Below are 23289 nucleotides of genomic sequence, written 5' to 3'. Positions count from 1 at the left end.
TGATTTATAACCATTCTCAATCATGCAGGAATCAAACTTTTCATGCCACTGCTTAGGTGCTTGTTTTAAGCTATATAGGGATTTAGTTAGCTTACATACCTTGCTTTCTTGTCCAGGCTCTACAAAGCCTTCAGGTTGGTCCATATAAATCTCTTCCTCTAGGTCCCTATTTAGAAAAGCAGTTTTTACATCCATTTGATGAATTTTCAAATCAAAAATTGCAGCAATGGCAATTAACAATCTAATAGATGTAATTCTTGTTACCGGAGAAAATGTATCAAAGAAATCAAGATCAGCTTTTTGTTTAAAGCCTTTTGCAACAAGTCTAGCTTTAAACTTATCTATTGACCCATCCGGTTTCAACTTTTTTCTAAGGACCCATTTACAACCTATGGTCTTACAACCCGGTGGAAGATCTACTAATTTCCAAGTTCTATTAGAAATTAGAGATTCCATCTCATCATTTACAGCCTCTTTCCAAAATATAGCATCAAGTGATGTTAAAGCCTCTTTTAAATTTTGGGGATTTTCCTCAATGTTAAAAACATAATAATCAGAACCAAAATCCTTTTCAACTCTAGCTCTTTTACTCCTTCTAGGTTCCATTTCAAAATTTTCTTGATTTTGTAAATGTGAAGTAGAAGAACTAGGTTGTGACAAAATATTTTCTTCACCCCCACTATTTTTCAATTTAAAAGGAAATTTTTCTTCATGAAAAATTGCATCACTAGATTCAAAAATTATTTTGTTTTCAAGATCAAAAAATCTATAAGCTGCACTATTAATCGCATAACCAAGAAAAGCATAAGTAGTAGCTCTTATACCTAATTTAGGCATTTTAGGGTCAGTAAGTCTTACATAAGCAAAACAACCCCATACTCTCAAATATCCCAAATTTGGCTTATGTCCTTTCCACATCTCAAAAGGTGTGGTGTGTGACTTTTTATGTGGCACCCTATTCAAAACATGACATGCAGTTAAAATAGCTTCACCCCAAAAATATAAAGGTGCACCAGATTCAATTAACATGACATTTGTTAACTCAATTAAAGTTCTATTTTTTCTTTCAGCCACACCATTAGAAGCAGGTGAATATGGTGCAGTAGTTTCATGGATAATTCCCAAAGACTGAGCAAATGAGTTGAATGCACTTGATTCATAGTCACGGCCTCTATCACTTCTTATTCTTTTTATTTTTCTACCAAATTGATTTTCAACTTCTTTTAAAAAATCTTGAAATTTTTCAAAAGCATCACTTTTATTTTTCAACAAATAAATAGTTGTATATTTTGAGAAATCATCAATAAAAGTGATAATATATCTATTTCCTCCACGAGTTAAAATTCCCTCAAATTCACATAAATCGGAATGAATTAACTCAAGCAATTCGGTATTTCTTACAACATTTTTATGAGGTCTTTTTGTAATCTTAGCTTGACTACAAGTTTCACATTTTTCAAAATCTTTTGACAGTCTTGGAATTAATCCTAAACTACTCATGATTCCCACATATCTACTATTTATATGACACAAACGAGCATGCCAAAAATTAATAGAAGAAAGCATATAAACTGAACTGGTAGATGCTTTATTATTCTCAACATTCAATTTAAACATTCCATCACAAGCATAACCCTTGCCCACAAATAATCCCTTTTTTGTGATTACATAATTATCAAATTCCCTAGTTTGCTTGAAGCCAGCCTTATTAAGCAAAAAACTTGACATCAAATTCTTCCTCATGGACGGAGTGTAAAGTACATCTTTCAATGTTAGCACACGTTCATAAGTGAATTTCAATTCAACCTCACCACTCCTAAGAACCTTGGTTTTACTAGAGTCACCAAGCATTCACCTCCCCCTTGCACACGTATCTAGCTCAATATCTGAGACAATTCATGTTAGCCCATTAATCATCACAATTAAAAAGAATAAAATAGTCTCTCTCATTTTCAATGTGAGATTAAACATTTTCATAACTCTTCATCTTCCATATTCACTCCCACATCTTTACATTTATATTATAACATTTACTCATTCTAATTGTTTAATATTAAAAAGTTCCAACACCCTCTACATGGTGTAGTACAAGTCTAGAGTCTAGACAATGGAAGCCACTCTTCAAGCTCATGAATCATCATCTCTTCTGACAAAAAAAAAAATTGATCGGGCATAGCATTGTCTCCACTGTTCCGAGTCAATGACAGTGATATCAGTGTAGTCACGATGATCTCTATTTGCATCCAAACTACACCTCTGTAGCAATGCCAAAATAGTTGGATCCAAGTTCTTCTCCTTCGATATCATGGCAAAATTAGGATCCAATTCCTTTATCTTGCAATAAATTAGTCGTATCCTTTAGTTAGAAAATAAATCATTCAAAAGAAGATAAAAAAATACAAGGGATTCAAGGAGTACTGCAACCAGAAATGTATTAACAGAAATCTTTCACAACAAATAATTTGACAAGATTTGAACACAATCTTTCTGAAACTCACTCAATTGCTCAATTACATTACATTACATCTTCTCCACAACCACAAACATGTGTAGGAGAAATTTTTTCACTCAACATAGTATCCAAATCCACTACCGGCACTACCCAAGTGCCTCAACAAATTTAACCAAGGCTCTGGTAGACGAACCAAATTCTCCTAAAGCAGCCGAAGCCATTTCTCTCATCTTCCAAATCCTTTCCCTGAGTTCTCTCCCTTCTTCCGACTCCATCAACTCTCTAACCCTTCTCTCAACCTCATCCCCACTCACAAACCCATCAGCCTCTCTCTGCTCAACGCCAATAGCCATCTTCATATCCTTCACCAAAACATTTCTATTCAGATGCTTCTCAGCATAGAGTGGCCACGCCACCATCGGCACTCCGGCAACCACTGCCTCCAACACCGAATTCCACCCACAATGTGTCACAAACCCGCCAACGGATTCCTTTCTTAGCACCGCCACTTGGGGTGCCCATGACTTCACCACCATGCCCCTATCTTTTGTTCTTTCTAGGAACCCCTCTGGGAACACACTATCCAAATTAAACTCCAATGTATTCTGCTCAGTTTGCTTAGTTTTCTCATCTTGTGGTGGCTTTTTCACCACCCACAAGAACCTTTGTCCACTCCTTTCCAAGCCATTAGCTATGTCTCTCACTTGTGCCACTGAAAGATCCCCGGCTACCAAAACACAAGAACACAACACTTCTACTCGGTTGCTTGTCTAGCCATGACAAACACTCATTCTCATCACCGCCTTCATTTCCATCATCACCTGCTCGTTCTTCGGCTTCAGCAATTAAAGGTCCTATATAGTAAACAGGCGGAGTTGGCTCATCAGGAACACACACACCATCAGCAATGGTCTTTATGACTTTTGGCTCCAGGTCCTCAAACGTGTTAGCTATAATTCCATTTGATTTCGGAAGATGTGAACAGAAATAGACCATATCCCAATAAGCTGGGTCGTCTCGGTCAAGGGTCGGTTCAGGCATGTGTGTGGATTTCAATGGTGACATTCCAGGCAAGTGAAGCTCGGTGTTGTTGAGGTCCTTAAAGCTCTTTGTTATTTGTTCATAGATTTTGGGGAAGTATAAGAAGGCAGCGAGAGCATAAGCACCAGAAGTGTAGAAATAATAAACAGGAAGGTTGAGTTGTTTGGCTATAGAAAGAGCAGAGGTGCAGAAAATGTCGATAATAAGAGCACGAATGGTGGAAGTGTGGGAGATTTGTTGGAGTGCATTTGGGACATGGGTTGAACTAACACGGATGAAGTCAAAGGCCATGGCTGCACGGCTTCGAGTTGGGGTGGTATCAACGGAGACAGAGGGTAAGCTGTAAAAGGAGATGTTGGAGTTGGATTGAGAGATACGATGGATGTAAGAGGTGACACTTGGGGTGTTCCAGAAAGAGCCGGCGGTGAGGAGGATGGTAATGGTGAAGTTGTTAGAATAGTGGTGGAGGATGAGCTTGCCTAGCTCAACCATTGAAATCACGTGGCCCATGCCTGGAGCTGGGAATAAAATTATTGTGTCTTGCATTCTGCCTCTTTTTTTTTCTTTTTTTTTCGTGTGTTAGTGTTTACTTTCGTAGCAGTAGTACAACGCTGAACCCTCACAGGCAATGCTTAAATACTATCAGAGTTTGCTACTTTCTATTCAGCAAAATAAAAAAGAGTTTGCTACTTTCTCTCAAAAGAGGAATAGGTCCGGTAGTGATACTTATGTGTAGAGTTTACTGTACTCTTTTAACTCATTTGTGAAAACCGCCTCTAATTTTTGAAAGCTAACTAATCAGTCTTGAAACCAACTCTACATTTGAAAATTATTGTGTAATCGGCCTCTGGGTCCACCACCTTTGTGAAAGCTACCTACTTTGTAAAAGCTACCTACTCAACAATTATTCTTTTCTAAAAACAATTATTCTACGTACACTATTGAAGATTGCAGTTTGATGTAAGAAAATGACAAAAATAGGTCGTCAGTCACACATGTGAGGAAAAAATAGGTTGTCGATCAAACCTATCAATCGTGATTGGAATCTTTTGTTGAAATCTCATAGGTGCTTTGATTTTCTTTATGATAAATTTTATGACCATGGCTAATTTCATATATATATATATATATATATATATATATAAATATATTTTTTCAATTATTTAATACCACTTATTATGAATTATGAAAAAAAACTGATAACCTATATTTATATATATATATATATATATATATACACATATAAAACCAAAACCTTTAGAACTCCTATATTTTTATACATTAGCATTATTAAAAAAATAATAATAAATATCTTTTTTATTTCATCAAATACAAATTACAAATCTCGATATTTTTTGAAAAAAAAATTTCTCTCTTCTCATCTCTCCTCCCTTCTTTGAAGTAGCTGCTGTCTCTCTCTTTTCTCAGCCTTTTGAAGCAGCTATCGTCCTAACTAGTACGGCCGATATATTTCGTATTGGTACTTTGACTGGCACTAATTTAAACACAAAAATGCAGTCCCTTATCAAGCAAAAAGAACTTCGGCCATTGCTGCTGAGAGAGACCTTTGTCTGTGGACCAATACTTGATGCAATGGCTGCCAGTTATATGAGGAAACAAAGAGAGATTTGTAACTTGTATGAGGAAAGACCAAAAAAGAGTGAAATATATGTTTTTATTTGAAATCAGATCTTAATTTACCCTTTGTGGATGTGGAGTAGTGTGTCAAATAGTGTGGAGAGGTAACGTGTGTCAGTGGCTGAAGCCAACTGTGGAGCAAAAAAGATGATATGCGAAGAAAAAGGAGGGAAGAAAGTGAAAAGGAAAAATAAAATATATTATCATGTAGAAGAGTAGATAAATCATAAATATAGTTTTTTTTTATAGGTTTGACTTACCTCCAGTACTTTTTTATCGAGAAATCTTCTTTTATTTTAAATACATGATAATAAGTGATAGTAGTTTTAATCTCCACATTTTATTTAATTAGTGGGTGATATAACAGTTTCTCATTAAAATAAAAGGAGATTCCAATTAAAAAAAGTACAAGAGCCAAACTTTTTTTTATAAGTCTAAATTAATATATAGATAGGCGTAAATGCACTTTTAGTCCCTACATTTTGAACTTTTTCCATTTTGGTCCTTACATTTTATTTTTTCCACTTTTAGTCCCTAAAACCAATTAACGTGTCTCATTTTAGTCCTTTCCGGCATCTAACTAGCGGAAAAGGCTGACGTGGCAGCCGGAGCGAATAAAAAAATAATATAAAATGCCAGTCAACATTTAATTTTTTTAAAAATAATTTATAAATTTTAACTAAATAAAAAAATTAAAAACAGAATTAAAAACAAGAACACAAAGAACACACAAAAAATCCAGAACCAAACACAAACTCAAATTTAAAAACACAAAAAAGAAGCAGAAGAAGGAATTCAAAATCCCAAAATGGCAGAACACACAAGAGCACAAACCCAAAAAAATCATACAAACCCAGAAATCGAATACAGAAAAATCATAAAAGAATATTGTAAGAAAACTTGATTGCTCAACACAAACCCAGCTCAACCACAAACCCAGAACCAACCCAGAACCAAACACAAACCCAGCTCAATCCCTCTGTTTTGCCCTTTAACCTCCACATCTCATTTTTGTGGATCAAGCGTCGTTCAAGATCTACATACCTAGAAATTTGAACCCACAAACCCACTGATCTCCAACTCGAACACGCACTGATCTCCACCATCCTCTAGATCCCACCATTTCGCCACAAACCCATAAACCCACTTATCTACAACTCAAAAACCCACTCATCGGAATCACAACCCACAAACCCACCAATCTGCCATAAATCCACAAACCCAGATCTCCAACTCGAAAACCCACTCATCGGAATCACAATCCACAAACCCACCATCGGAATACACGACCATCTGTCTCAATCTCAACCTCAACCGTGATCTCCACCACTGAGCAGAGATATAGAGAGATGAAAGAGAAAGACCCATCAATTTGACAGAGACCCACTGATCTGAGAGAGAAAAACACCGATTTAAGAGAGAAAGACATCGATCTATGAGATAGAATTTAGAGAGGATGAGCTTGAGCCATTTAGGTATGAGTTTGAGCGAATCGAGAGATATAGAAAAGAGGGTCGGTCAGAGAAAGAAAAGAAAAAACCACCGCCGATTGTGGTGGTGGCAGTGGTGATAAGTGAAGGAGGCCAGCCATAAAGTTTGAAAGATGTTTGTGAGAGTTTTGGAAGAGAGAGAGAGAGAGGAAGGTTTGAGAATGTTATGGAAGGGTTGGTTCTGGGTTTGTGTTTGAGCTGGGTTTGGAAGAGAGAGAGAGAGAGAGAGAGAGAGAGAGAGAGAGAGAGAGAGAGAGAGAGAGAGAGAGAGAGAGAGAGAGAGACGAAGGTTTGAGAATGTATGATTTTTTTGGGTCTATGCTCCTGTGTTCTGCCATTTTGGGATTTTGAATTCCTTCTTCTTCTTCTTTTTTGTGTTTTTAAATTTGACTTTGTGTTTGGTTCTGGGTTTTTTTTTGTGTTCTTTGTGTTCTTGTTTTTAATTATGTTTTTAATTTTTTTATTTAGTTAAAATTTATAAATTATTTTTAAAAAAATTAAATGTTGACTGGCATTTTATATTATTTTTTTATTCGCTCCGGCTGCCACGTCAACCTTTTCCGCTAGTTAGATGCCGGAAAGGACTAAAATGAGACGCGCTAATTGGTTTTAGGGACTAAAAGTGGAAAAAATAAAATGTAAGGACCAAAATGGAAAAAGTTCAAAATGTAGGACTAAAAGTGCATTTACGCCTATATAGATATACATTTAGCTTGCGGCTTGGTTTAAAAAGCCAGTTTTTTTTATTAAAAAAAAAATATTTAGTTTATTTTTGCTACTATTCAATTTATTTTTGCTACTATTCATGGGTCTCATTGTACTTTTTGATACTATTTATGGGTTCTACTGTACTATTTCAGCTACATTTTAGCTTTATCTATGGTACTTTCAGTAAAAAAAAAAATCAGTTTCAGCTAAATAAACTGTTCTTAAACAAACACTTAGAGTGTAGAGTTTTTTTTTTTTTTTTTTTTTTTTAATCAGGTATTAACTTCTATGGTGGATAAAAGAAAAAGATAAAAATTAAATAAAGATTAAAGATAAATATAGGAGAGAGAAAAAATAGAAAGAATAAATCAAATCAAATAGGAAAAAATAGAAGATTGTGTGTGTGATTGAATAATCTTCTAAGTCATATTTAATAGTTTTTCCATGTATCACACGGATTAACGATTAGTATATTACTAAAAGCTGAAGCATAGTAATTATTGTTATTACGCTCTTGTTGAGCCACATTAGCAGCCACGTTATTCATTTATTTTTTATATTTTCTTTTCTATATTTAAACTTTTCTTCCCCTTATTTAAAAAAAAAAAAAAAAAAAAAAAAAAGCACTTCTTCTCCCTATTAGTTCACACATCTATTGTTACACTTCTTCCAACATTTCCCTTTCTTTTTTACCTTTTTATCTCTCCACTACTTTACCATTATACTCTCTTCCTCTTTTTTATATTTTAACTCTTCTTCTACCAATTTTATTTTATATAAATTTGATATCATTTTTCCATTCAATCCATATTTTCTCACACAAAACTGTGAGTACTCTCTCTCTCTCTACTTTCTTTCGGTGAATTTTTGTTCTTTCTTATAATTCTAATTAAGGTTAATTAGGGGTGTCAATGTTCAACCCAACCTACGAACACGACACGAACCCGACATGGGTTTTTTCAGGTTAGGGTTGGACCTTAGTAGGTTTGGGTCATAAACGGGTCGATCCGATAGCGACACGATAAGAAACGGGTTATAAACGGGTCAACCCGCATAACCCGCAATAGACACGTTTGACATGCCAATTTATTTGTGTTAATCTGAAATGACCCACTTAACACAACTTGTTTAACTCGTATAACAAATTAATATTTATTTTATTTTAGATTTGTCAAATACCTTTTATATCCAACATATATTTTAAATTTAAAAAGAAAAGTAAGTAATTACAAAAATTTACAAGGGATATAATTGGAAATTGAAACTTTATAGACTCTAGAACTACTAATACTTTCTTTTTTTTTTGGGCATAGAACTTACACAAATGAAATTGGATGAACTTGTGGAAGATGTTATGAATTTGAACATCAACAAAGAATCTATGGATGATAATCATGGTCATAGTCAGAATTAGTCTACTGTTTGCTCAAATTCTTTCAATATTGATACTTAGCATTTGGCGAGTTCCAAGAATATTATATTTTTGTTGAACTATATTATTTTTATTTTTGTTAAACTTTGTTATTTTGTATTTGGGTTGAAGTGTATACATTTCTTTTAGAGTGTAAATAACTTATTTCTAGATGAATGTTATATTTTTGTTGAACTATATTATTTTGAATGTGGGTTGAAGACTTGAAGTGTATGCACTGCTTTTTGGGATGTAAAAAAATTATATCTAGATGGATGTTATATTTAATATTATGCAGGTTGAAATGGGTTGTGTTACATTTGTGTCAACCCAACACGACTCGTTTATTAAGCGTGTCAAATGGGTTGGGTTAAGTCAACCCGCCTTATTAACAGGTCGGGTTAGGGTTGAAGGATCTTGACACGATTATTAAATAGGTCGGGTTAAGGTTGAGCCATTTAGTTGAATACCCCTACTTCGACACGACACGAACCCGACACGCTAACCCGAATTGACACCCCTAAGGTTAATATATATTTTTTTTCAATATGTGTTTTGGTATTGTGTTTTTTTTTTTTTTTAATTTTTAATATCTCATCAAAAAGTCTTCTCTTTCCCTTTTATAATTTTGGTTGAATTTTAGTTTGGGTTAATACTTAATTTTTTTGGGAAATAGAAATTTGAATATGCCTACCAATTATTTGAGTAAAAAATTATTATAAAGCCTATTATTTATTCCTTTAATTTCATTTTAATTTTGGTTAAGATATAACACTGTAATTTTGTAATGAATTTTGATTATTATGATAATTTCCTTATTTCTTAAGAGATGAGAAATTTGAATAATAAATTTGAAACTTATAAAGTTTAGTTGTATATTAAGCAAATATAATACACTACAATAGAAGTTAGAAGAATATGGTTCACTTTAAAAAAATATTAATCAAACATAATAATAATAATAATAATAATAATAATAATAATAATAATAATAATAATAAATGATATATTTGTAGAGATAAAAAAATTAAAAAAAAAATACTTGTAATTTTTTTTTTTTTTAAATAGACAATACTTAAAGTAATGGTTACTTTTTATATATTACAACTTATTACATAATATTTATATTCTCACATATCGCGTGAGTCTGCAGTTAGTTTTACTTTTATATAAAAGTGATAGACAATCAATTATAGCATGCCACATAAGAGAAATGTGAAAATTGGTTATGGTCTTAATTGTTTTTTTTTTTTTTTTCCTATCACATGACAACTGATTATATAATATACTAGCTTGTAACTCCATGCATGCGCATAGATGTATTCAAAAATAAACACATTTTTATCGTAAAAATATAAATAATTTGGAATCTAATTGAATTTTCTCTAAATTTTGGCTTTAAATACACACACACACATATATTTTTCAAATTATTAGAAAAATAAACGTAATTAGTTTTACGTTAAAATTCTTGCCTAAGTTTAATACTACTTATGATAATTTTTGTTTCTAATTTTTAATAAGATAGAACTTGTGATGATCTTAGTGATCTTTGTTGTACTTTTATAGAATACTTCATTTCCATGTTGTCTATTAGTTTATAGGAATACTTCATTTCCATGTAGAAAATATTTATGAGTATCTTTTTGTTATACGCCTAATAGTTTATAGAATACTTCATTTCCATACTGTCTGCAGTCCCGTCTATTAGTTTATAAAAATGCTTCATTTTCTTGTTGAAAATGTTTAAGTATGTGTACTCTTCTCGTCTCACATATATTAAGAAATTATAGTATATGTAATTTTCCCATCTTACGCATATTAAGTATTATAGTATATGTAGTCTTACACATATATTTAAAAATTATAGTATATGTATGTTGGAGATATTACACAAAGTAATAATTGAAGAACAAGGTTAACACAAAAGACAAATAAAAAATAGATAACTTGGAGGCATAATATTGTTTTCCTTAGACAATATTTGCCCCCCACACTTGTTGCTAAAGGGTTATCGCAAATTTGTCCCCAAGATACAACCAAGATGTTGGGTTCTACAGATAACAATTCTAAAGAATGACTACAAGATTTCTTGTGTATTTTTCTAACTTATTTTTCAAGTAAACATAAGCATCTATTTATACCAATAGGGTTATATTTCATCAAAAAGCACATATAGAGAGTTAAAATATTTCATAAAATCGTTCACAATGCTTGAAACCTCTTCAACCTTTTTGAACAATCACTAGAAAATTTTACAAAAAATCCTATTTCACAATTTTTGATCAGTCAAAAGTTACTTCCGATTGATCGAGTGCTCTTTTCGATCAGTCGAACAGGAATCGAACAGCGATCGAGACATCCAGAGACTCCAAGATTTTTTCTGACCATTTTCAATCGATCGAGCCAAAGTTTTGATCGATTGAAAATACTGATTTTTGGATTTTCATTTTATGAAACCATATTCTCCAAACTCAACCTATACTTGTATATACCTATATATACAACAATGTAGTCTTCTCGTCTCCAAGATGTTGGTAAAAAATTTTGAACTTACGACTATGAAGTTTTGAGAACCACTAGACTAACCCTCTTATGATTTTATTTAGGCTTCTTTTTTTTTTTTTTTTTTCAAACATCATTATTACAATCTATTATTGTATATACCTATATATACAACAATGTAGTCTTCTCGTCTCCAAGATGTTGGTAAAAAATTTTGAACTTACAACTATGAAGTTTTGAGAACCACTAGACTAACCCTCTTATGATTTTATTTAGGTTTTTTTTTTTTTTTTTTTTTTTGGTTAAAAGGATAGTGCATTAGAAATTAACTAGCCAAAGTAGGCAGAGTTGTGGCTGAAAGCCTTAAAGAGTACAGACCAATAGCATCTAAATCCAAAATTACACATAGGGTCCGTTTGGAATCCGCTTATTTTGTTGAAACTAAATTTTTTTAGCTGAAAGTACTATAAATAAATATAAAAGTTAGCTGAAATAGTACAGTGGGGCTCATGAATAGCACCAAAAAGTGCAATAGAGCCTATAAGTAGTAGCAAAAATAAGCTGAATAGTAAAATAAGTTGATAAAAAAAATCTTTGCCAAACAGACACATAGTTCAGCAGAATGAGGACAACCTAATACAACAAAATCAGCTAATAAGGAGCAGCCTTCCTTGGTGAGGTTGTCTGCGCATCTATCCACTTCCCAATACACATGGTTGACCTTGATTCATTGGAAGAAGTGGAGAATAAGCTCTGTTAGAGTTATTCTTGGAGAGGACAAGATCAACAATAACTTTAGCATCAAGTTCAACAACTAGTTGGGTAATGCCCAACTGAGATGCCAAAAGGAGGGTATCTCTAAATGCCCAAAATTCAGCAATGATGCTGGTTGCCACTCCAATATTCCTCCTCATATACCCTTTCACCCACTTGCCATGGGATTCAAGGATCAAACCACCACCAGCTAATAAGGAGCAGCCTTCCTTGGTGAGGTTGTCTGCGCATCTATCTGCTTCCCGATACACATGGTTGACCTTGATTCGTTGGAAGAAGTGGAGAATAAGCTCTGTTAGAGTTATTCTTGGAGAGGACAAGATCAACAATAACTTTAGCATCAAGTTCAACAACTAGTTGGGTAATGCCCAACTGAGATGCCAAAAGGAGGCCATCTCTAAATGTCCAAAATTCAGCAATGATGCTGGTTGCCACTTCTATATTCCTCCTCATATACCCTTTCACCCACTTGCCATGGGATTCAAGGATCAAACCACCACCTCCTGCCTTCTCCGGATTTCCTAATGACTTCCCTGGATTTCCTAATAACGCACCATCGAAATTTAATTTGAACCTCCCTCCATCGGTTTGTGCCAGCACACTGGGGTGGCTGTATACTGTTTGGTTCTAGGAGATTTCCCCAACACACAAGAAATATTCTGTAGCTTGATGAATGCCAGTCGTGTGGAGATTGGGATTAAGGGGTGTGTTCTCAAAAGCCACTCTGTTTCTATGTTTTCAAAGTCCCCAAAGAGCAAAGAGGAACCGAGTATTCCGAGGAAGCCCGCTGGCTTGGAGTTGATTTTATTTAGACTACTGTATATATAACATTCCATATGATATTTCATATTTTAATTTGGTCTCTTCAAAGGTAGATAAATTAATGGATCCACCACTGACACAAACAACTATTACAACAGAGAATTTTTACTACCACTACACAGAATTCTATATTCAAAAGATTATCACATGGATTAATACCACAACACGTAATGCCATGACTTAGATCATTATCATCTACTAACTACAAATATCTAAAGAAAAAGAAGCAGAACCTACACTTTGACACCACAATACAATAAAATCATACAGAATACTTAAAAAGAAAGTTTAGTTAAGTTCACGAATCTGAGAGCATGTTTCAAAACTAAAGAGATTAGAGTAGAGAGAGCAGCATATGTAACAGCAAGTTCCATTAGCAGGTCAAGTGAAGACGCTGGCCGAGGTAAACAAGGTTCCAACTGAGAGCCATTAAAGTCAGAATGTTGAGGAAAGAAGAGTAGCTGTTTAGCTTCTTAAGCCTGTCATTTAGTCTAACAATCTGAGACCTGACCACTTCGTGCTCTAAGGCCGCTGGTGAGGACACTGCAGGAGCAGTTGTGCTAGTTTTAGTTGAAGCTCCAGGCTCAGCAGCTACTGGCTGCGATGACTCAGAGACCTGTCTAGGTTCAGCAGTTAATTCCTCTCTTCCTCTTCCTTCCTCCTTCTGCAGCTTCATCCTCTCAAACATCACCTGTAATGCACACACAAATCAATGGAAATTCAAGTCAATATGTATCAAATAACAATACATACGTCCATAAACCATTGTGTATTTATTTTGAAAGCTTGACTAATCTCCAAAACCTTAAACTCAAATGATCAGATGCCTTCAATTTAACTTACCATCTAGTATAATTCTTTCTTGGACAATGAAAGCCTACATATATATACTAATCTTACATGAAAGTAGTGAAGCTAGCTAGCAAAGGACATATGACATATTCCAGACGGTAACATTTACAATCCAAAATAGTCCAAGTTGGGGTTCTCCTCTACAACGTATTTTTAAAAAATTAAATTTAAAAAAAAAATACAGGGGAGATAGGAGATGACAATTTTTTTTTTTTTTTTTCAAAAACAAGTTGACCTCGAGCCCATAATCAAAATAAATTATATATTCAAGCTTGTTCATTGTTGATTTATCCGGTTGAACAAGTTCAAATTTGTTCACTAGCAATTTCATTAATTTATCGTTTCTTAATATAAAGTAAAAATAAAAATGATTAAGATTTTTACCCTTTAAAATATGTTAGCTAAATACTAATAACTAAATTATAGTTAAGAATATTATGTTCTTAAAATTTAATTTCATTTCATTAGCAGATTAATATATATGAAAAAAAATATAACAAGCACAATAAACCAAACATGTTAATTTCCTTTTAAGGAAAACATGTTAATTTGTTTGAATGTAGTTTCTATGGATTCAACTCATTAGATAACAAAGTCCAAACTTAGATTATAGTTTAATTTATTAGCTAAATAAGCCTACACAAACAAGTTTTTCCCAAAATCGAGATAAACAGCTCAACTTATTTTCCTGCCATATCGATTAGTGCTAGGTGATGAAACGAAAAGTTGGGAATTTGTGGAACATAAGACCCACGTGGAGTTGCAGGCACATAGACTGACATATGATTCAATTTACTTATGCTACTATTTCATAAATATTTAATATGCACCCCATCTAAACTTCCATGTTGGACAAGTCTAGTGACACAACAGATTGGTGTAAAATAAAAGTGAAATGAATGGGAATCCAAAGTGATATCTCAATTTATCATTTCAAACAAGTTGTAAATTATTTATAAATATTTTTTTAAGTTTGAAAACAGTAGCATTGTTGTAACTAAATTGGAAACATGCTTAAAAAAACAAAAACAAAAACCTAAAAGACACAGTCATTCATTTAAGGCTTTCTAGTTTTAAAGACCTTGGGCTGAGACCCATGATTATTTCATAGAAGTTGTTTAATGTCGTTATTTTGCACAACAAAGAAACTTTTATCATTGTGTTTTGTACATAAACCCAGTCTTATAGTCTTTATAAAAAGGGGCCCGGGGCGTCGCTACTCGCTATAGACTACTTTGTGCCTTCGAATTATCTTTGGCAAAATTCTACCCCTGCTCTGCAATGGAGGCCCCATATTTCTTGTGACGGAATTCACATGCCACAAAAAGAATGAGACCACATAGCAAAGAAAGCCTAAACAGAGAAATATGATGCAATTGTTGACCATCTATAGCCAACATCTAAACAAAGACAGAGAGTATGCGATAAATGAATGTTTGAATTACTTTATCATAACACATAGCATTGCAAAGAGAAATGAGAATGCGAGTTACCTTAGTTGCTCGTGGCTCCAAGTAAATCGAATTGACGAAAACCATAAATAGTGAAGCCAACAAATTGTAGGTCTGAAACATTTCAACCTTGTTTGAGAGCAATCTGTGCCTATTGCCCAACAAGTGCCCCAACAAAGCCAACCCAATGCAACCAGCCATGTACCTGAAATACACAGGATATATCTTGCTCTGCACCATCCCAAACTGCTGCCTCGGAATCGCCTCCGCCAATACATAACTCGATATGAAAGTAACCCACACGCACATCCCATAAGCAGTGGCCAACCCCAACAAGTTCATCACACCCATCAATGCCGGTGATGTTGCATAATTCAAAGCACCATGCCCAACCTCTTGTCCTCGCCGAATTGCACCACCAACTTCCTTTTGGCTCTCTCTCTTCAACTTGTACGCACCACTCTTGACTTTGTCTTTGGTTACTTTGGCTTTCTCCACCACCTCTTCCTTTGCCATCTCCACTTTATCTGATACATCCCTCGCTATGTCCTTCCCAATTGTCTTTCCCTTGTCCTTCACTGCCTTCGCCTTTTCCATCACATCCTCGGCTCGCTCTTTGGCGCCTTCTTCAACCTCGCGAGCTTTCTTCGATGCTGTTTCTTTCGCTTTACCTAAAGCATCGCCTACGGCGTCTCCCATCTCATGTGCAATCTCTTTTTCCTTGGCAATGGCCTCATGTGTGGTTTCCTTTGTCTTGTCAATCGCTTCGTGTGCCGTCTCCGAGACCCTATCTTTAGCCTTATCCATTGCGCTTGCAATCCTGTGCTTGCATTTACCCAAGGCATCACATATGAGTTCCTTAGTAGTAGTAGTAGTGGTGGTGGTTTTTTCTGATGGTTGTGAAAGGCCTTGACCAAGATTTGGAAGGACAGAGGAGGCTTCTTTGAGCTTCTCCATGGGATTTGGTGGTGTTTCATGGTGTTGGTGTTGTTGTTCTGGTGAGATAGAGACTTTTGTGTTGGGATGATCGCCTTGATCATACTCAACAACAATCACTCTATGCCCATCTTTAACTATAACATCCTCCTCTGCTGGGCTTGGAGGAGTTGGAGACCAGACTCCTGCTGATACTAGTGATGTAACTACGAGACACAACGCTAAAAGATTCATCATCTTGCTTTTTTCTTAGATTTCTGAATTCGTCAATAGAGTTTTGGTAATAAAGATTTCAGATGCGGTTTTAAGAGTATGCGATTTCATTGGGGGGGATTAGCGGTGGCTGGAGCACAGGAGCTGCACACGTTGCACGTAGCAACTGACAGGTGTTAGTGTGCCTATGTAGCCACCTGGCCTTACACTTGCATCGTGTCGAACTTGTAGAACGGCCTCACAATGTTTTCAACTTTGTTTTCTCAAACTGCTTTTTGGTTTTGAATAAAGTTTCTAGGCTAAATCCTGTTGCACACTGGTTGTGTTGTGTGTGTGAACACTGAATTGTGAAGTAAACATTGCCCAAAATTTTATGTCCTCTTATTTGTTCCACACTTTTATCTTTTACCCATTAAAATTTTAAACATTCACATATTTTTTTCTTTAATTAAATAACAAAATTTAAAATATAAAAGGTACGGAAAAGGATTCTATTCTTTATTTGATTTTTAAATATTACATGTCTTGCCTTTAAAAATTGCAGAAATTAAAAGGTATCTTATCCCTTCCTTTACTTTTTATACTTGTTCGTATGCTCCAAGTGGATTAACTAGGTAATAAAAAGGCCTTGAACAAAAGAAATGAATAATAACCATCCCCTTGTATTTTCCTTTTTCTTTTTATTGTAGAGACCAGCAATCAATGAGAAGCGAATAACAGAATGAATCGAAGAAGAAACACAAGGAACCTCCTTATTTTGTCTTTTTATTTTTTGGGTTTAGTGTCGGAATTGTCTATTCGTCCTTTACGTTATGTTTGTCCATAAATATTATGCATTTACAAACTGCTGATACACCCAGAAGTGTGATGAGATTAGCTTTAAAAAAATGAACAAATTCAATACTCCGTGTGATTTCAATGCTATCAGTGTTCATTTTTTGGAGTTAGTTTCATAAAACTCCTGATTATATCAGCAGTTTGCAAATGCATAATATTTGTGGGCAAACGTGCAAACCTCAAATTTAGACTAGAGGACAATTATGACACAAAACCCAAAAGAATAAAAATAAAAGAGTTTCATCTTTACACATAAGATGAGGCTAGTCGTGCTTGTTTGGATGAAAAGAGTTTTGAGTAATATCATCCAGTTTTCATAACTCATGATCCAAAATTGGTGGGGTCCACGGAAGATCACTTGTTTAGACTCCATGACTCATGATCCGTGACTCAGTTTCTATCACTCAATTCTCTGATTTTTGAGTTATGAGTTATGGAAACTGAAAACACATTTTAGCTGTTTTCAATTTTCATAACTCATAACTTAATGGCATTTTTGTAATTATACACACATGGAGGGACCCACAACCGCAACTTTTGACCTTTGACTCCTTTTTTTTTTTTTCACTGGTTGGTCTTCCGTTCTTTTCTTCTTCTTCTTTTTTCTTCACTGATTCTTTCTTCAGTTCTTTATCTCTCTCTTTTTTTTTTTTCACTATTCGGTCTTCAGTTCATCCTTTTTTTTTTTCTCTTCACTGATTCTTTCTTCAGTTCTTCGTCTCTTTCTCTTTTTTCACTGTTCGGTCTTTAGTTCATCCTCCCTTCTTTTTCTTTTTTTTTTTTTTTTTTTTTTGGGGGCTGAGGGTTGAAGGAAAAAATAAATAAATAAATAAAAGCTACACAAGGTACAAGTATGGGGCCCACAAATAATTGAAAAATATTGAATGATGACAAGTGAGTGATGGTGCCAAACAGGGTGGGGTGTTTTAAGTGATGAGTGATGAGTAATAAGTGATGAGTAATGAAAACTGAGTGATGAGTGATGGGTGATGAAAATTGAGTGATGAAAATTGAGTGATGAGTGACCATTTTTTTTAAACCAAACAAGGCGTTTTTCTTAATTTAAGACTTTAACAAATTATCACAACACCAAACATCACAAATAACTAAACACCAATTTATGAAATGAGTCAGAATTAATGCTGTTAAAACTATCTAATAGCCAACCACGATTTGGAAACTCCTACAGGCAGCCATAATGATAGTAAGATAAAAATTCTAAGAATTCAATGAAAAAATGCTATGTAAAATAAAAAGTTTAGCATCCCTGTGTAACAATTTTAATCTGTATATTAGTTTTTTTTTTTTTTTTTTTGGTTACTTTATCCAAAAAAAAAAATTAACATTATAGAAATTACTTCATCCGTCCCACTTTGTTTGTCTTCTATTCTATTTTAGGATGTCCCAAAATATTGTCATGTTTCTAGAAATAAAAGTCATTAATTTACTAATGTTCCTATTATACCCCTATTTTATTAATAATTCAATTTTTTGATAAATTTATTTAAGGGTAGTTTTGAAAACTTATACATTTTTAAAAGATAGACAAGATAATAAATGATGTTCCCTTAAAAAATTTGACTTTTCAAATAGGACAAACAAAGTGAGACGGAGGGAGTATATTTTTTTAGTTTACCTTAATTATATATTATTTTTTTACTATTCCCAAAAAGAAAAAGAACAATTAGCATTAACAAAAAGAAAAGGAAAACAAAAACAATTAACGTTATATAAATTATACTTTTTTTAGCTTACGTTAATGGATATTAGCTTCTTTTTTTTGTTATTTTATAAAAAAAAAATAGAAAAATTAAATTTTTTTACTTTATTGTTATGAAAAAAAATGATGTAGCCGTGTATGATGCATGTTTATCCAAAAAAAAAAAATTTAAAAAAATACTCACAAACGTAGGCTAAAAAAGAAAAGAAGAAGTTGATATGAACACTTATTGTTACTTTATTAAAAGAAGTTTGGGTGGTTAGAATTGGTAGGTGTGAATGCATCGCTTAGTCGTGGGCTCTTGCATTGCTCTAGGGAATACGCCTTAGCTAGGTGGACCAAAGGTGAAAAGTTTGGGAGTCGCCATCTTGTTTATATCTAGGAATCAACTGGGAAAGTGTTAGGCACCTAACCCCGCCAACCCATGAGCCAACCTCCACTCATTGTGTTCTGTATCCTAATTCTATTAAGGAATCCTCTAATAGTCTATCCTAATCAAGCATACACACTCACACACTCTATATAGTTCTATTGCATCCAACATCTTATCTCATCCTAACATACATCATCTTATAGCATACATCAACTCAACATCTCATCATCGATTAGATGGGCCTATTTTTGCCTACTACGAATTAGATGGACCCACCAGAACTTTTTGAAAACATTGAAATGCACAGGTGCTGAACTTTTTGATTCTGAGTTACCCAGGAAGAAGAATCAAGTTTCTCATGATGATCAAGATACTACAATTGAATTGTCAGCCCCGCCAGAAGCAATGAATAGCCTGTGTTGGAATTGTCATGGGCTTGGGAACCCATAGACAGATCAAGAGCTTGGAGATTTAATTCGGGTACAAGATCCCTTAGTTGTGTTCTTAGCCGAAACATGGCTTGACAAAGTTAGGCTGGAGGAAATTAAGGTTCGATATAAATTTGAAGGATTGATCGAAGTATCAAAAGCAAGTAGAGGAGGCAGAGTGGCTATTATTTGGAAGGAGGAGTGTGATTTTTCCATTGATACATACTCCTCCAACCATATTGATGCTACAGTGAATAAGGAGAAGGAAGAAGAATGGAGATTTACCAATTTTTTTGGTGAGCCAGAAACAAGGAATCGACATGAATCTTGGGCAAAGCTAAGAAGATTAAAAAGTAAGTTCACTCTTCCATGGTTGTGTGCAGGAGACTTTAACGAAATTACAAAGGCAGATGAAAAATTGGGAGGAAGGTTCAGACCAATCAGAGAAATGGAAGCTTTTCGGGATGTGCTTGACGAATGTGAGTTGACTTTGGTTTTGTGGGAGGAAAATGCACTTGGTATAGGGGAACAAGAGGGGGTAACACAATATGGGAAAGGCTAGATCATGCAGTCACCACCACTGATTGGATAGACATGTTTCCTACAACAAAGGTTGTGCACTTAGAATGTGGGTCTTCAGATCATAAGCCCTTAATCATTATGCCAAAAGGGATTCAAATTAAGCAGCAAAAACCATGGAGATTCGAACATATGTGGCTTAAGGATGCAAGATGTAGTGATGTCATTGATTTAGCTTGGAGGCGGAATTTCCTAGGCAACCCGATTGCTCAAGTGGAAGGTAAAATAAAGGAGTGTGAAGCAAAACTAAAGCAGTGGAGCCGGCTTTCTTTTGGGAGTTTTACTTGTACCTTGAAAGGAAAAAAGCAACAACTTAGGCAAGCAAAACAAAGGGCAATCAGGGGAGGAACAATGGAAGCAGTAAACTAATTAAAATGGGAGATAAATGGACTGTTGATCAAGGAGGAAAGATGTGGAAACAAAGGTCAAGGGCTTTGTGGCTAAAAGAGGTGGACCAAAACACAAAATTTTTTCACAATTGGGCATCTCACAAATACAAGAGAAATAGAATTGAGGAGTTGAAAATTGAAGCAGGGATAATATGCTCCAATGAAGAGGAGATCTCGAACATCTTGATTGATTATTATCAAAAACTATTCACATCGGCCTCACCATCACATGTGGTGGAAGTTCTAATGGCAGTACCCACTATTATCACTGAGGACTAAAATGCTATGTTAGATGCTGAGTTTCTCAAGGCCGAGGTGGATGAAGCACTGAAGCAAATGGAGCTGTCAAAGGCACTAGGACTCGATGGATTACCCCCTTTGTTCTACCAAAAATTTTGGCCATCTATTGGAGAGGATGTTTCATGTGCAGTCCTAGATTGCCTAAACTCAGGTTCTATCCCTCCTTCCATTAATTGCACTTTTATAACTTTAATCCCCAAAGTTAAAAGTCCTTCTGTAGTTTTAAAATTTCGCCCCATAGGTCTTTGTAATGTCATGTATAAACTTGTATCTAAGGTTGTTGCTAACAGGCTCAAAAAAGTTCTGCCAAATCTTATCTCTGAGTCACAAAGTGCTTTTCAATCTAATAAAACTATTTTAGATAATATTTTGTTGGCCTTTGAATTGTTACACCATATAAAGACACATAAATTAAAGAAAACAGATTTCATGACCCTAAAGCTAGACATGAGTAAGGCGTATGACAGAGTGGAGTGGCAATTTTTGATTGAAATTATCAAAAAAATGGGTTTTTGTGATACTTGGTTGACCCTCATCCATGAATGCATCAGCACCGTGTCCTACTCAATCTTAGTAAATGGGGAACCCAAAGGTGAAATCTCTCCTACTAGGGGAATTCGCCAGGGGGGCCCATTGTCACCATATCTTTTCTTATTATGTTTGAAAGGCTTGAATAGAATGATTCAAAGGGCTGCAAGGGATGATCTTATTCGGGGTTTCTCATTATGTAAAAATGGACCAAAGATTACTCACCTATTTTTTGCAGATGATAGCTTATTATTTTGCCGAGCAAGGATGGAAGATTTGCAAGCCATCCAACACATCCTATCAATATATGAGCGGGCATCTGGTCAACAAATAAACTGGGAGAAGACAACGCTATTCTTTAGCAAAGCAATGGCCGATGATAAGAAGGGAGAAATTCTAAATTTTCTAGGGGTCCTAGAAATCAAGGAGTATGAAAAGTACCTTGAATTGCCAGCTATTGTGGGGAAAAATAAAAAAGAGAGTCTCAATTATATCAAGGAAAGGGTGTGAGCAAAGCTTTAAGGTTGGAAAGAAAAACTCCTATCTCAAGCGGGGAGAGAGATCTTGCTTAAGGTGGTGGTACAAGCTATCCCTACTTTCGTAATGAGTTGCTTCAAGTTGCTGGTGGGATTGTGCAAAGAGATTGAAATGCAAATCAGAAAATTTTGGTGGGGCGAATGTGGTGGCCAAAGAAAAATCCATTGGAAGAGTTGGGAAATACTATGCAAACCGAAATTAGATGGAGGAATGGGGTTCAAAGATTTGATTAGATTCACTGAGGCTATGCTAGCCAAACAAATATGGAGGCTACAAACTAATAAAACTTCCTTGCTGTATAAGGTGTTCAGCACAAAATATTTCCCTTCAAGTTTGGTGTTTGAAGCAAGAAGTAATAAGGGATCATTTTCTTAGCAAAGTATACATAAAGAAAGGCATGTCATTGAAAAAGGGATGATATGGAGAGTTGGTGATGGTTCACAAATACGGGTGTTCCATGACAACTGGATTCTTGGTTGTTTCCCAACAAAAGCAGTACCACACATGCTAGCCCTTGAAGATGACTCCAAGGTTTGCTTCCTCATTGATCAGACAACAAAGGACTGGAATGGGCAAATGATTGATCAGAAAATTGCCCCTTTTATGGCTCAGAGAATTAAAGGCCATACCATTATGCAAACGATGTAGGGAGACTGCCTTGTATAGCCTCGGAATAGAGACGGTAACAACTCGGTAAAGATTGGATATTAGCTGCTAGGAAAACTAGAAAATAGGGAGGTTGCATCGGGCTCAGGCAATAAGGACCTGAGGAACTTCTGGAAGGGAATTTGGAGTTTGAAAATTCCAAATAAAATAAAGCATTTTTGTTGGCGAGCATGCACTGAGTCCCTCCCAACTTTGGCGAATTTGCACTAGCGTAAAGTAGTAAACTTTCCTTTGTGTAGCAACTGTGGGAAAGCAAGCGAAACTACTCTCCACGCTCTATGGGACTGCAACAAAGCACAATGCTGCTGGGGTCTCGGTTTTAACAAGTTATGAAGCCAACACCTAGTTTTAGGTTACTTTCCTTTGTGTAGCAACTGTGGGAAAGCAAGTGAAATTGCTCTCCACGCTCTATGGGACTGCAACAAAGCACAATGCTGCTGGGGTCTCGGTTTTAACAAGTTACGAAGCCAACACTTGGTTTTAGGTTCTTTTGCGGACTTGTTGTTCTTCAGAAGGCAACATGAGGAAAATATTGAGCTGTTCACAGTTTTAGCATGGTTCATATGGTGTAGACGTAACAAATGTCATTTCAATGAGCCAAGTTTGCAACCTGAGAAGCTCCTTGAAGCGGCAGAATCT

General features: G+C 35.0%; 2 protein-coding genes across 2 annotated transcripts; both read right to left on the bottom strand.

Annotated features, from left to right (window-relative positions):
• Window positions 1-2469: 2469 nt before the first annotated feature.
• On the bottom strand, window positions 2470-4140 carry LOC115977881 (UDP-glycosyltransferase 88F3-like). The gene is given in 2 exon segments (XM_031099909.1): window positions 2470-3163; window positions 3165-4140. Coding segments are annotated over 2 exon segments (1440 nt in total). The 5' UTR covers window positions 4040-4140; the 3' UTR covers window positions 2470-2598.
• An 8832-nt stretch (window positions 4141-12972) lies between these two features.
• On the bottom strand, window positions 12973-16573 carry LOC115975109. Its single transcript, XM_031095758.1, has 2 exons — window positions 15187-16573; window positions 12973-13532 (listed from the first exon to the last, which is right to left on the bottom strand). Exons 1-2 carry the CDS (start codon window positions 16315-16317, stop codon window positions 13215-13217), a joined length of 1449 nt encoding a protein of 482 aa, XP_030951618.1. The 5' UTR covers window positions 16318-16573; the 3' UTR covers window positions 12973-13214.
• Between the last annotated feature and the right edge of the window lie 6716 nt (window positions 16574-23289).

The sequence above is a fragment of the Quercus lobata genome, chromosome 2, assembly GCF_001633185.2.
Source record: "Quercus lobata isolate SW786 chromosome 2, ValleyOak3.0 Primary Assembly, whole genome shotgun sequence".
Lineage (NCBI taxonomy): Eukaryota > Viridiplantae > Streptophyta > Magnoliopsida > Fagales > Fagaceae > Quercus > Quercus lobata.
This window is presented reverse-complemented; position numbering and strand designations above follow the sequence as displayed.